Here is a 14,812-nt window from a genome sequence, read left to right as displayed (position 1 = left end):
TCTCTCTCTCTCTCTCTCTCTCTCTCTCTCTCTCTCTCTCTCTCTGTCCCATCAAGTATCAGCTGTATATCTTTTTAAGCCCCGTAAGTGTACACCAGTTCAGCGATAAAAAACAGGTCTAAAATCGCGCGAAGCTAGGCTAGCCGATTACCATGAGGATCGAGATGGCAGGGCGATCAGGCGCGCCGCATTTCGCGTGACGGTTCTGTCTGCTAGTTCGTCGGACCTGCGACAAAAATTGCGCATGCAGTGCGGCGGCAATTCTCCCCTGCGTTCTTTTACTGCGTCTTCGTCGTGACTACGGCACGATCGACATCGGCGGGCCACATCCGCGCAATACTTCCGTTGCGACTCCGTCATGACCCGTAATCTCGAAACGACGTACACGAAAGACGCTCAGCGGAGCGTGAACATAACGATCCTCCTCGGGCGTGCAGATTATGCGCACAGAGGACTTCATTTTTCATGCTGACATACATTTGAACGGTTACAATGCGAATGACGCATGAAGAACGGCGGGCGCCAGCATTGTTAAAAGTCGCTGATTCCTTGTGTTTCGATCTTACACACAGGGTGTCCCGCTCAAACCGGAACCTCCGAGTTTCCACGAGATTCTCTCTCGGCTTCCGGCCGCTTATCGCGCTCGTCCCACGTTCCCGCACCACTGTACACGTGGTGGACAGATCACGATACAATGGGATACGTCAATTCAACGTGTACTCTTTTATATTAACTTATTCCTACTTCATTTAAACGCGCATATCTCTCATCTTAATTTACAAGTCTAAAATCTTACGTCGCGTCGCGAAATACTCGCGCGCTCTATCTTGGGGGGAGCAGCGTTTTTCAATTAACCCACCGAAATATCCGAAACATTCTTTGCATGCGTTTCCATTTCCGGCGAAAACAACATCAGGGGCGTATCTACAATTCAGAACACACCTTTTTGTTCCAAACGAATGCATAAACCAAAATTTCTATTACGCGATACACAGTATTTGTATTGTGTTGGTTTGTATTTGGATTTGTATATAAACATATACACATGCGCTTTTAAGGTAGTTGTATCGTTAGGAGCCGTTGTTTTCAGTGACGTATCAAAGAAACCATTCATAAATATACTATTTATCATATAAAATTACGTTTCTATATATTTGTTTCACTACTTAAGCAACATTGTTAATTTGAAGCGAAATTGAGATAAATATGTACAGAATGTTCATGTAATGGTATCCACTATTTCTTTACTATCTACAATGATCAGACAAAAGATACAATTAATCCATTTTTAACCAGCAATAAAACGCAATAATAACAATTTCGACAACGTTCTTTTTCGTAAAAATCTCAAGGTTATTTTCACTTTTTTAAATAGAACCATATCTTTTTTATTCGTAGTATTGTAAAAAGGATCAAAAGAAATACATAGTAGAAATGTATAATGTTATTTTCATTAACATTTAACAGCATAAACACAGACAGAAGATTTGGTGATATTTGTAATACAACGTAATAAATAATGTTAAGTGCTCAGGACATGTTCAAAATATAATCCATTTGCAACGCAAAATTGCGCCATTTGGAATAGAGTTTTATATGTCAACGATGAATTACGATAATTCGATTTATATTTCTGCATGTTTGTATTGAAACTGCATGTTGTTGAGATTCTCTTCATTATTATTTTACTGTAGTCTTTTGCTGTGAAATAAAGGTAATATTATGAGTTACTATTGAATTTATTTTGATTCTCTTTACAACACTACGAATAAAAATATGGTTTCATTTTAAAAAGTGAAGGTGATCTCGATTTCTTTTACGAAAGAAAAACGACTTCAGAATTTTTATTGTTGCATTTTATTGATATTCAAAAACTAATTAAATGCATTTGGTATTTTTTCCTATTCAATCATTGTGACTGATAAAGATACAGTGGATACCGTATGTATACACAATATTATAAATATGAAAAACCTATTATTTTTCTGATTTTTCTAATACTTTATTCATGTATCAGTTTATCTAATAGAAATACGCAAATATAATAGAGATATATAAGTAATTAAATACGTACTAGATTTGGTTTCCGGATTTGAACCGCATGGATTCTGCTTTGTCTGATTCCGACGTTAATTAAATACGTGTATATATATTTTGAGTATTATTATAAATTATGAACTTTATACTACTGTATTTTGAAAACAAGAAGTTAATAATTCTGAAATTTATGTACAATATCTGTATATTAGTCTTTAATATCATAGTAGTTTTTCATCAAAATCTCCCATTTTCATCTAAATTTTTCGCGCGCGTTTAGAAGAGATTAAAAATAGAAATTGAAAATAGCGCGCTAGCCTCAAGCAACACGTATAAAAAGTATCAACTTTAGTTGCAAATATCTCAGCTCTCAAATGGTCAATTTTTTTCTAATTGTACAAGCAGCTAGATAATACTTCACTGTGTATATGACGCAAGTTTCATTATAAATTTTCACGTTTTACACGGTACAGCTGTCTAAAACTGACATCTCTTTTTCTCTCTATCGATTTCGCCGAATTTTTACCGCGCACACGCTCGCCACGCGAAAGCAATTAAAAAACACTGCCCCGCGACATAATAAACATTGCTTCGAACAGGGGAGGGGGGACTCACCTTCCTGCTGCGACAGGCCTGCGGATTCGAGCACTCGGACGAGCGCCGGCTGCGATTCGTCTTGTAAATGTCCCATTCGTTTTTCACCACGGGCATCATAAACGCCATCTCGTACGCCGGTGTGTGTACACTCTTTCGCTCTGTCCCACCTACCTCTCGTCGGTTCTTCGCGCTTACTGTTCCGCCTCGAGCTTCTCGCACGCCTTGCGAGTTTTTCCTCTCTCCCTCTTTCCCGCTGGTTCTAGAAAGTTCAACCGGCGCGGTACAGCTCGCAGTGCCGAGAAGAGAAGACGATCCTCCTCGGTGACTCTCCTCAGGTGTTTCGGCACTTCCCCAGACGACGATGGGTCCCCACGTGAAACGGGACTCTACCGGCGATCTCGCGGGAATCGTTCGAAATCACGATCGATATCGGCTCGTGCGCGCCAACTGCGAACGTGACCAATGACGTAGTGTTGACGTCGTAGATCGATGTATCGCTGGTCCCTTCGACGCTGCTACGTGTCGCCCGTGACTCGTCACCGACCAGGTTCCAGGTTCTGGATGCGTACGATATCGAGCGGGATGCTAACGCCGACTGGAAAACTGCATACACGTCGCGCTCTCACAGGTGTGTGCGTGCGTGCGTGAGTGCGTGCGATGCGCCCGCCTTGCGTTACTTCTGCGTTACTTCCGACTGTACGTCTTTCTTTAGCTACGGCTAGTATCGCCTTTTATTCGACAATATCCGCCCGGGGACACACGTGCGCTCGTTGCGGCAGTCCGCTACGGAATGAGCACGCCGGCGGTCGTGTGAGTAGGCGATGGTTTCGCGAACGGGATAGTGGGGGTCGCGGGACAAGCGAGCGCGCTCGCCTATTGGTCGCCGTTGAGGCGGGACACCTACGTCACAGGTTACCATTGATTTTTCAATGTTGATACACAGAGCGGCGTGACGTGCCGGATTGAATTTTTGGCGGCGAGAGCGCCGCCGCCGCCGCCTCCTACGCAGGATATCGCGTATTATCGTCTCGCGTAGACGGCCTGAAGAACGGAAGGTGAAGGTGGATTCATTAAATGTCCTGAGAATCCTGCGGGACCGCCGTGTGTGTGCGTGCCCGAGAAAGTCATAATTACCAACGTCGCGATCGGCGCACATCAGCTGTTCGCGAATAAGGATTCCCTGCTTTCAAGACTCGCTTGACACTAATCCGCGACTTATCAATGTTTTAGAGTTCGTTTTCCAAAAGGACAAGTGGAAACGAAAAAGCAATGCGGCGAGCGCGCCAACGATATCAAAAGCTGGACAAGTTCAACTGGTTGGAAGCGCTCGGGAAGGAAGTCGCACGCTCGCAGTGAAAACGTGAGTTGTGGCACGCAATACTTTTGATATGAACGCGGAATGTAATACGGGTACTTGACTTCGATATGCCACCATATGAAAGTGATATAGCGATATAGTGCCGATAAGACGCAAGGTGAGCGAATACACAAGATAAGAATTTGGTTCAAGCGACGCATGTTTGTGTGTTTGCATAAAGAAGCACATATATGCAATAGTTTGTGCTTCAAGTTCGAGATTGGACCTCGAACAAGCATTTCACATGTAAACAGTGAATCTACGCGTGGAATCTGAGCGCGTAGGTATCCTAAATCCAAACTTTAAAATATCACAGGGAATTGAAAATAACCGTGCAAGATAAAGCAAGAAAAAAAGAATCAAAGTAAACTAAGTGTAGTTTTATTGTATTTTTTCTACCTTTACCTGAGCACAAGGTTCACAATGAGTACACTCTCGGCGTGATATTACAAATTTCGCGTGCAACATAGTGATAACATATCTAACTACAATTTATCGGAACAAATAAGAGTGATAGGAAGCCAGCCGGACCCTCGCCAAGGGGCGTCACTATCAATCCTCATTGATCCGTCCTCGACCCTTCGTACGTGCAGCGCGAAAATGCGTGGTTCTGCTCAAGGTCGACTTGGAAGATCGGTGAGGAGGGTTTTATTATTACTGCAAATGCTGCAATAACGTTCTCGAAACATTCGTGACCCATTGGGACCGATATTACCACGTAAACGCGTTAATTTATATAATAAAAGTAACTTCCACCCTCTCCAATAACGCGTTTTGCATCTCTCTGTAAGACTTTTTTGCAATATATATATATATATATATATATATATATATATATATATATATATATATATATATATTACAGTAACGTTCTTTCGATGAACTAATAGTTAGATAGTGTAAGTAATCAGAGAGAGAAAATCAAATTAACAGGTAATCACCGATTAATTATAACGTACAAACTATTCATTCGAATGCTGACACACTCATCAATGGAAATATAAACTCAACGGGAATGAAGACGTGTTAGCAGTATTAACAATGATATTATAACGATGCGTTAATTAACGACATCTTCCTAGCCTGCCGACGGAACTCTCCGGCTTATTAAATGGAACTTTTGACGAGTGCATTGACTAGATTAATTAAGCTTACAAATACTCATTTCAGCGGCCACAAACTTCCCGCTAACGATCAATAAATTCCTCTAAGATTGTTCTCACGATAAGTTAAATACGTATAATCAACACTGTTAATCTAGACTTATTCATTCACTGTTATTTCACGATTAACCGTCGATTCGAAAAGTATTCTGACGAAAAATCTATGCCACGCATAAGAAAATAACTACGAGAGATTGTGAAAGTGTCGACTCGGAGTTTTGCGGTTAACGTTGTTATCTCGCGGTTGAAAAGAAGATTAAAATCGCAACGAACACGTGACACACACATTCGGAAACACGGATATATGTACATATATTTTCACGTTCTCTCGCGGGCGCTTTTACGACTGCTCAAGCTCGTCTAAACTTATAGAAATACAGTCTTGCAATAGTATGTGTATAACAGATATGAATTGGAAATCAATATTTCACGTGTACACTACCTCGCGCGCTGTGGCTGTGTACAGGTCGCGATGCGCACTATGAAAACATGCACGAGCAATGTTCGTAACGTTATTCGAACAGCCGTCGCGTAATAAATAACTTACGTGCCTTGAAACAAACGTACATTCGGAGATTACATCGCATCGCATCGATATAGCAGAAAAGAAACAAGAACAACGCAACGAAAGAAGTGCTACATTGCTTTGGAATTTAAGGGAATACTGAAGCCGATGACGAGCGAAAAATAATGCGCGATAACAATAAATGATAACGCGGAGATAATCACCAACATAATCACGCTATCCTTTTCGTATTTCTTGTATATACAGAACTTACGTAAATGTGTGTTGCTTTGTTTTACCATATCCAACGGAAAACCTGACCATACATATGTAGAAATCTTTCTATTAATATTTCAGATATTCTTAAGCTTCTAAATTCAAATGCGAAGGTACAATAATGTTCTTCAAAATTTTTCTGTTCAATATGTATCACAAATATTATTCTAACTGACTTTGAGATATCTAACTAAAGTTCGAGACTTTACATTACATTTTTTTTTTTCATTTTTGTTGCATATTGAGCAATGTTCCTATTTATTTTACATACCTTCATTGCGTAAAAGCATTTGCAATTCTGTACAACCAATGCGACGTAAACTTTATAAAAAAAATGTTAGTATCCTGTCGGTAAAGTTTTCAGCTTCAGCATCCCCTTAATTTATCACGTAACGCAGCACAGATATAACTGAAAGATATATTCCGTACGTAAACGTGTTTATTGATAAATAAGGGATAAGAATGCAGATTTCTACGCATATAAAGTTGTACGTGTTGTACGGGACAGTTATCGACAGATGATAATCGAGATCGTTGGAAAGATAGTAGGGCACATTGATTATGTGACGATTATTCACTGGGCGTCGATTATTTATCAACCATTGATTATATTATACAAAGTAATTCTTTATCGATCGTCTATTACTTATTGTATGTCGATTATTTACCGACATGTAATACGAATTGCTTTAATGATAATAAAATTAAGCTAAATATATCAATTTCGACTATTAATTAATATCGATCTACTCATGATAAATACTTATAACAAAATAAAAGCAATTTAATCTTTTTCATATCTTGTGTAAACTACATCGTATAAACCTTGTTATATATTCTAAAAAATATTATTGAAATAATGTGTTAGAAGTTGTAAATGATAAATTGATAAAAAATCATGTATATCTCTTTTTGCGTTTTTAATATAGTTCAGCAAACCAACATTGTATATAGAGATTTATTTTTATTAAAAATTAACGAAGTAGTTAATTAACAAGAGTTTTATCGATTCTGTTATCTGATAATCAAGAAATAGTAGCCAGGAGGTCAATTTAATCTTGACATGAATTATTACGAGGTTATTGTGCGATGACTCTTATGATGATAATAAAATTTTTATCTGTATTGCTTTAGTAAATAAGTTAGCTAGAGTATTTGTTCTTTTAAGAAGTTTGTAAGGCTCAATGTCATATTTTTAATAGCGCATCAATTGGGTCACTCGTAGACTTATTATTTATTGATGACGTTTGTATACATTATATCATTAAGTAATAAATATTAATTTAAGACTAAATTAATGTGGATATATATACACAATATTATAAATACGAGAAATATTATTTTTTTATTTTTCTTATTAATACTTTATATTTATGTATTAATTGATCTAATAGAAATGTACAGATATAGAAAGATGTATAGAAATGTTTAAATATGTGAACATGTATAAACATTTTTCTCGAGTGTACTATAAATAGTAGTACTATAAATTTTCTATAGATGTATTTTCCAATCAAGACAATCAGTAATTTTGAAATTTGTATCTAATATCGATATATTAATTTTTGATATCATAGTAGTTTTTTATTAAAATCTTAATTTTAGATGGAAAGAGAGAGTGTGTGTTTACAAGAAATTAAAAATAAAATTTTAAAATAATAAATCTCACAAAGAACACATACATATATAAAAAGTCAACTTCAGTTTCAAATATCTCATCTCTCGAATGGTCAATCTTTTTCTACTTACACGAGTAGTTGGATAATATTTTAATTTATATGTAAAGCAAATTTCAATGAGTTTCTAAGAAACTCATTTTACAACCTCCTGAAATTTATTGTTCAACGTAGTTCGCGATATCGATATTGCCTGACAATATCGCCGACAATCATAAAAATTGAACGAGTCTGCCTCAGGATAGATATATACTCGTCGAGACAGCTTTCGTGAGGGAGGAACGGTGCATTCAACCCCCCTCCCCCCATATTGATTTTTCACAAGGGGGCAGAGTTACTCAGGAGACCGTCGCTTACTACTTAAGTGTCCCGTAGTTACCGATACAACGCGGAAGAAACGAGGAAGTGCGCGTTTTCCATCGACGAACCCGAACGACAATCGCGGCTAATTTTGCTAATAACGCCAAGACATAAGGAAAGACAAAGAACATGTGCAAGAAAATTCTGTACGAAATTCTATGATTTTTGCATTCTCACTAAGTGATTTCTTGTTTGTGATTTTATTAATGAGTTAATTGTAAAGTATTAATACACCGAGATATAATACTTTATTTTAAATAGAAGTACATTAAAAAATACATTGTAAAAATTTAAGCGCACATAATAATCAAAACGACACTAAAAATCGGTGTCTTAACTCTCTTTCTCTTGATAATTTCATATTACTTCCTTCTCACATTATTCCCTCCTTATAGGATTCCGTTTTCGCATTATCTTTAGTTTTCACATTATCTTATTTAAAAAGCTTTATTTCTTATCATGTTCTATACTGTCCTATATTCTCCAAGCGTCTCCGATTTTTTCGCTACGTTGAGTGTTTGGAGAAAGTATTCGCGCATAACCGCTGTAAATCGCTACATCGAGTGCGTGCTAAGGAAATGAGCACAGGATCGGGCACAAACACAGCTCTTCGCTGGCGTGAAGAATTGCCGCACGGAGACGACGTTGGAAGACAACCACCAAAGGGGATTCCCGGCCGGGAATTTACCAACTTCTCTCATTTCCTCGCGGCGCATCGAGGCTCGGGAAAAACTCTGAATTATCGCTGTATAAACCGGGACAGGCGACAACTCGAAAGCCAAGGGCGCTATATTAAGTCGCGGACCAGCGCGATGACTACTCACAGGGGTGACCATAAAGAAAGGGGCTAACGACCGGTAACGTCGTTTAAGGATGGCATCCGACTGTGGGTGCCGAAGCCGAAGTGTTCCGCGCGATTGAGCGGTTCACGTGCGCGTAGGGATGTGCTAGCGCGTGCCTCGCTGAGCGTCGAACATCCCTTGCTGAAGGGAGGCGCGAGAGCCCGACGCTAGATGGAGAGGGGTGGTCTTTAGTAGGGCACACTCTGTATTGTATCTCCTAGGCCGCGGCTGTGCGCCGTTCTGTTTCACTGGCGCGTCGTCGGCCGCGCGCGACAGCTCGCGCGATCGTCGGCCGCAACCGATCGCTGGATCCCGACGGTCGTCGATCGAACCTTCGAGGCTTCATGGCTCGAGCGGCAGCCGGCCAATCGCCTCGAGTCAGTGATCATCTTCGGCGCGGTCGCGACGCGAGCTGCGAGACGGAACGAGCTCAATTCGATAGTCCAAATTGAATTGTGGATCGGTGATCGTTCCTGCGGAGATCATGCAGACGCAGCCGCGATATAAATATAACCGAACGCTCTGCTCGAGCGGGATCGATACTGATCGATGGTAAACGGACGATTGCGACGATCGAGCGAATGAAGAACTGATTTTCGCGAAGTGTGACAGATGAAAAAGACGTCGCCGAAGAGAGTGATTCAGTAAGATGTATATTTAATTAATGAAAAAAAAAGAAGAAGGAAGAAGAGGAAACCATGAAATGAGCGTCTGGGACTTTAACAAATGCCCTCACAGTGTAACTCGACGATTAGATAAAGGCTAACGAGAAAAATGGTGTTCGATCCAGCGTACGAAGAGCAAAAGAAGCAATTCTTCAGGCAAAGTTATGGCGCCCATTTACCCGGGTAAGTACATATGAATTTGTTCGATCTCGTAAAATTGGTTTTGTGCATAATTTATCGACATAATCAGTGTCCAGAAATGTATCTATCTATTTCCCATGATCAGCCTGTCTGATTCAGCAAAATGTAAAGCTTCAAAAACTGATGAGGGAACAACATATTACACGCAAAAAAATATCATTCTGCTGCTGAGAAAAACAATTATTCAGTTTATTTTTCTTGTTTTAAGTAACAGTTATTTTTAGCAAATAATATTTTCTTGATAGTAGTCTTAAAATATAATTATCACAAGTTTTAGGAAAGTTCATTATTACATATTAAAAAGAAAGATACATTCTCTTTACAAGAATATTATAAAATTTTATTGAAGAAAAGTTGGTTCGAATCTGTGTATAGTATACTAACATAGGAAAAATACCTTAAAAATAATATATATATTTATTTATTTATATGATAAGTATATTAATATATAACATATTTATAAAGTTAAATTATTTTATTTAAATGGAATAAATAATTGCTATTATAAAAATCTAAGGTTTCCTTAAAATTTTAAGGAAATATATATTTTCTTACTTGTGAAAAATATTTATATAGTATAAATTATAGTATAGTATAAATTATTATAGTATTATAGTATAAATTATTGTAGTATAAATATATATATATATAGTAGTATATATATTATAGTAAAAACGTTATTATAGTATCCACCGAATAAATATTTACTACTTCTTAGATATTTTTTTTCTCAGTGTAAGCAGTGTAAAATGCAATATTTATTTGAATGCAATATGTAAGTTATGTGTGTACACAAAGAAAAATATAATTTTAGAGTTAAAAAAGTGATTTACTTAAGTCAATTAACTTTCACTCTCTTAAGCAATGGTTAGTTTCAACAAAAATATTTTTTTGATAGTTTTGAAATATACATACTTATTACAAAATTTGATGAAGTTACATTATCATGTATATAGAAGAAGAATTTAAGGAAAAACGCCCAGTAACTGACACTCGTTACAACACTTACTAGTTTTCGGTATCTTGGTTTGAATCTTATCAAATATATATAACAGGTAAAATGCCAAATATTGAGTGTTTTTCCTTATATATTCTTGTTCCAAGAATATTATAAAACTTCATCGAAGAAAAAGTTTATTCGATTCTTTATAGTAACAAACCGATTTTTTTTAATTTAATATTTTTTTACTGGAATGCTAAACTTACTAGGATTCAGAATATATTTTGAATAAAATTAAAGCTTCTGGCTACTTGCCACGGAACTTTTGATCGATGACGTCAGAAGCAAGGAAATGCATGCCAAAAATCCCTACAAAGTATGTCAAAATAAAAAGATATATCCAAAAAATTATATTTGCAATCGATTAAACATACTTTTAAAATACTCCGAACACTTTCCTTTTGTTCTAACGATCAACAGATAATAATAAAATTAACATGACATACAACTTTTCTTTTTAACCTATTTTTTATTATTTTGTCACGTTAATTTTAGGTTATTTATTGAGTGAGCAAAAGGAAAATGTTCGGAGTATTTTAGAGATACACTTAATCAATTACAAGTGTCATTTTTTAAATATATCTTTTTATTTCAACATACATTGTAGAAATTTTGAGCTTACATTTCTTCTTAATTTTGAGCTTAATTTCTTCGCTTTTGACTTCATAAATTAAGATGAGCGCGGCGAGTAGCGAAAAGCATTAATGCTTATGATAAACTTATAATAGATTTGCAAACATATAAACTTATGAAATAAACAACATTTACTTGACACTTGAAAGAAATAACATTTATTTCAATACAATTTATATTTTTTTACATGTAATAACGCAGTCTTCGGTTTACATCGTTGCTATTAGTCTAACGTGTAGTACAGTATCTAATTGGATTTACAGCTCCTGTTATCATAGACACTAAACGTCTCGTTAGTTTCACCTGTTGTTGCATAATGCACGCAAGTGTATAGTGTCCGACAAAGGAGCTCGCAACTGCAAGATTATCGTATAAGATATGTGCGACAACTGTTATCCCATTATTTCATTATCTAGTTATTAGAACCTATTTTTTTCAAGTACCGTACAGCTTTCAAAATTCTAATTCGGGCAATCAAGAGTGAACAAATACCGCATCAATAGAAAGATATTGACTTATATGGGATACTAGTCGGTTGCCCAAAAGGTTAATCTAATTTCTATACATATCATTGTTTGTGATAAAACGAACGTCTCTAACACAATGGTAAAGGATCCGCTTTTATGCATAATGTATACTCGCTCGATGCATTATGCATTCGCGGTATTTTACCGATCGTAACGGGAACATTGAGTGAGAAAGAGAATTAAGGTGTCTCGCTACCGAGATTACCCACATTAATTTTGGCAAACCAGATCGCCGAGTGACCCCCGGAAACATGCATCCCCGAAGTATTGACCTCGAAGTCGCGCGAGGGACGAAACCGCTGGCACCGCGGTTGGTACCGTGCCAATTTACACCCCCACGTCCACGCGAGTCTATCACGCACAAAACCACCCTAACTGCCAGCCGGCGTGGCGTATCACCTCGCGGACTATTTATCGTGATTTACCCTGGCCCCTGAAATATCGATCCGTGCAAGGGAAAGGACGTGGATCGAGACCGACGGACCGAAAGAAAAATGCTATGATGCTTCTTGACTCATTGACAACAACACGCGTTGATAGTTTTCGATTCACCGCTCGCTCGCGCACGCTGTAAACACCGAAACGACCCGTCGCCTCTCGTCGCCGGAGCGTGTCGCACGAAATGGCTTACTTCAAAAGTCCGCAAGAAAGGCAACAGTAGTCCAAAGCGATTGGCTAGATACCAGCCAATGCGATATCTCGCTTCCTTGACACTGATCTTGCGATATGGACTTGTGGCAAGACGGTGCAACGACCCAGTTACGATTTATGTAGATCTCACGGCAACCGTGACACGTGACAATCCACCGAGTAGGAGTGACTTCGACGATGCACGCAGTTGCTTATCCCACCGTGACCGCCACAAAGTGAAGGCCCGATTTACTGGGTCACCGGTAGTCCGCTTTTACGGTTCTGCGATTGCCTTATTTAGGGATCGGCCGTGATATACCGGTCTCTCGGGCCCACATTTTATTAAAGCGATGCTCACAATCGTCGTGTGATCGTCAACACAGTTGCTAACAAGCTGCTAACAGAGACGAAGGCGAAAATGCGATTTATCGAACCGGTCCAAGTCAACGTCAATGCTGTGTCTTCGAGAAATTGTCAAATGAAAAACAGAATACCAAATATAAGACAGAATTGCCAAATGAATGGTAGAATAATTTCAGATAATTGCAGATAAACAGATAAATAAATTAAATGAATTAAATAGAAGATAGAATATAACTCTAGTGTGTATGGAAATATATGCAGTATACGCAGGCATTCGGCCAGTTATTGTCTATCATTAATGCATTTGCATTAGTTGTAAAAATACTGAACAAAGACTTGATAGAATTTTATTCAGTGGTAAAGCAGTTTACTGTACAATATGTAAACTGAACTATTCTTTCTAAAATATAATATCAATAATATTAATTCAGTTTTATAATGTGCAGATATATTACAAAGTCTATTATTAATTAATTTAAAACATATTTACTTATATTGTTAAGAGAAAAACTTAAAATTATATGAACAATGAGTGAACATGTAGAAAAGCATAAAGCAAGAAAATGGAAGGAAAATAAGGTAATTGACAATATTAAATTCTATAACAGAAATGGCAACCAAGATTATAAATAAAAGTGAGTAAAGGATAAATGGAATATGTTAATAATACAAAATTTCGTTATGATGAGAGAGGATATATCAGACTATTGTGATGGTAATGTGATACAAATGAAATCATAATAGAGAGAAAGCTCAGACTTTGAATTTGATGAAATAATACAATTACAGGAATGAATAAAAGAACATATATTATTTAATGATTGTAATCACAATATCATGTAAAAAATAAAAAACATGAAAGTACACATGAAATTACATATCAAAGATTTCCTACGCAATGATTCTCATTAACATGACAATGGTTCAATTAGAAAGCATGCACAAAAATGAAGTTCTGCTAAAATAAACTTGTCTATTTTATACAGCAGGCTTGATTATTATTATATGATCTACTGAATAGTTTTTGTCCATTTTCTACTTTACTTTTGTTCAGTAAATATTTAGTTCAAATTTTGCGCATCTTTCGTACTCAGTAACTGCAAGAAAAGAGTTACATTTTGGATGCATTCCGAATCGCGCATAAGAAACGTAAAGAAATTGCTAATTCCTCGAATAATAAATTCGATTCTGATGTGTAAGAATATTTATAATATAATGCGCTTGACCGAAAATTTCAAATGTCACTATACTAGGAAATGGGACAGAATTGATAAAGTTTTGTATATAACTCAGTAAACACAAAGTATTATCGACATTACAATGTCAGTTCAATCATATGGTATATTACGTAACTGTTACTTTATTATATAACAAAGTAACAGTTACGTAATATACCATATGATTGAGCTGACATTGTAACGTCGATGATACTTTGTGTTTACTGGCAATATAGCGGTTACAAAGAAAATGTTTCTTTTAACAAGTTCTATTCTCGATATGTTACACTTCGTGTAATTCCTCTTCTATTTTTATTTCGCAATTTTTATGTCACGTTAACTGCCTTGTCTACGGACTAAATTTAAGAAATTTATCGCATAATGTTACGCGTATATCAATTGTCTCTACATTTCTTCTCCTCTATATCTATAAGTATATAGGCGTATCAATGCGCTACCAATGCGTGCATTGACACGGAACAAACTGACTTCATGCGTATCGTGTGTGAATCGGAAAGCATTCCTTTTGTGATTACGATGGTACCCAAAGTAGTTTTACCCTTAAGTTATCAGATAAAAGTTAACATAATCCCGTCCAATAACTGTACTAATATTGCACTAAATTTCTATCAGAACTTGAAGTAAATTCTAAATGAAAGACAGGTGAATTAGGTACAACTTTGGTTCCGCCGTTTTCCTATAGATGGCTTTAGCGGTAAGTGGTGGTCGAAATAAATAGATCATAGACGTCATACAATAAACT

The 14,812-nt window shown here is 37.0% G+C and overlaps 2 protein-coding genes across 4 annotated transcripts in view; one reads left to right on the top strand and one right to left on the bottom strand.

The window, feature by feature from the left end:
- The window catches only part of LOC116840546, a 17,947-nt gene extending 14,521 nt beyond the window's left edge, over positions 1–3,426 (bottom strand). The window contains exons 1-2 of one of the 2 annotated variants that reach the window (XM_032807369.1): positions 2,653–3,426; positions 152–226 (exon numbers count right to left, since the gene is read on the bottom strand). In XM_032807369.1, coding sequence (XP_032663260.1) covers positions 152–226; positions 2,653–2,760 — 183 coding nt within the window. In that variant the 5' untranslated portion in view covers positions 2,761–3,426. The remainder of the gene's footprint in view (positions 1–151; positions 227–2,652) is intronic. The other variant, XM_032807377.1, reaches the window with a different exon arrangement.
- The window catches only part of LOC116840520 (UPF0605 protein GA14893-like), a 27,945-nt gene that overhangs the window by 6,553 nt on the left and 6,580 nt on the right, over positions 1–14,812 (top strand). Inside the window, exon 2 of one of the 2 annotated variants that reach the window (XM_032807349.1) lies at positions 3,865–3,994. Coding sequence is in view for 1 of the 2 variants with exons in the window: in XM_032807341.1 (XP_032663232.1) it covers positions 9,588–9,661 (74 nt within the window). In the remaining variant the exon portion in view is untranslated. Of the gene's footprint in view, positions 1–3,864; positions 3,995–9,061; positions 9,662–14,812 lie in introns of those variants that run through there. The other variant, XM_032807341.1, reaches the window with a different exon arrangement.

The sequence above is a fragment of the Odontomachus brunneus genome, unplaced genomic scaffold (assembly GCF_010583005.1).
Source record: "Odontomachus brunneus isolate Ranch 3 - 2012 unplaced genomic scaffold, Obru_v1 Obru_scaffold_001, whole genome shotgun sequence".
NCBI classification, from domain to species: domain Eukaryota; kingdom Metazoa; phylum Arthropoda; class Insecta; order Hymenoptera; family Formicidae; genus Odontomachus; species Odontomachus brunneus.
The sequence above is the reverse complement of the archived record's forward strand: the minus strand, read 5'-3'. Positions and strand labels throughout refer to the sequence as shown.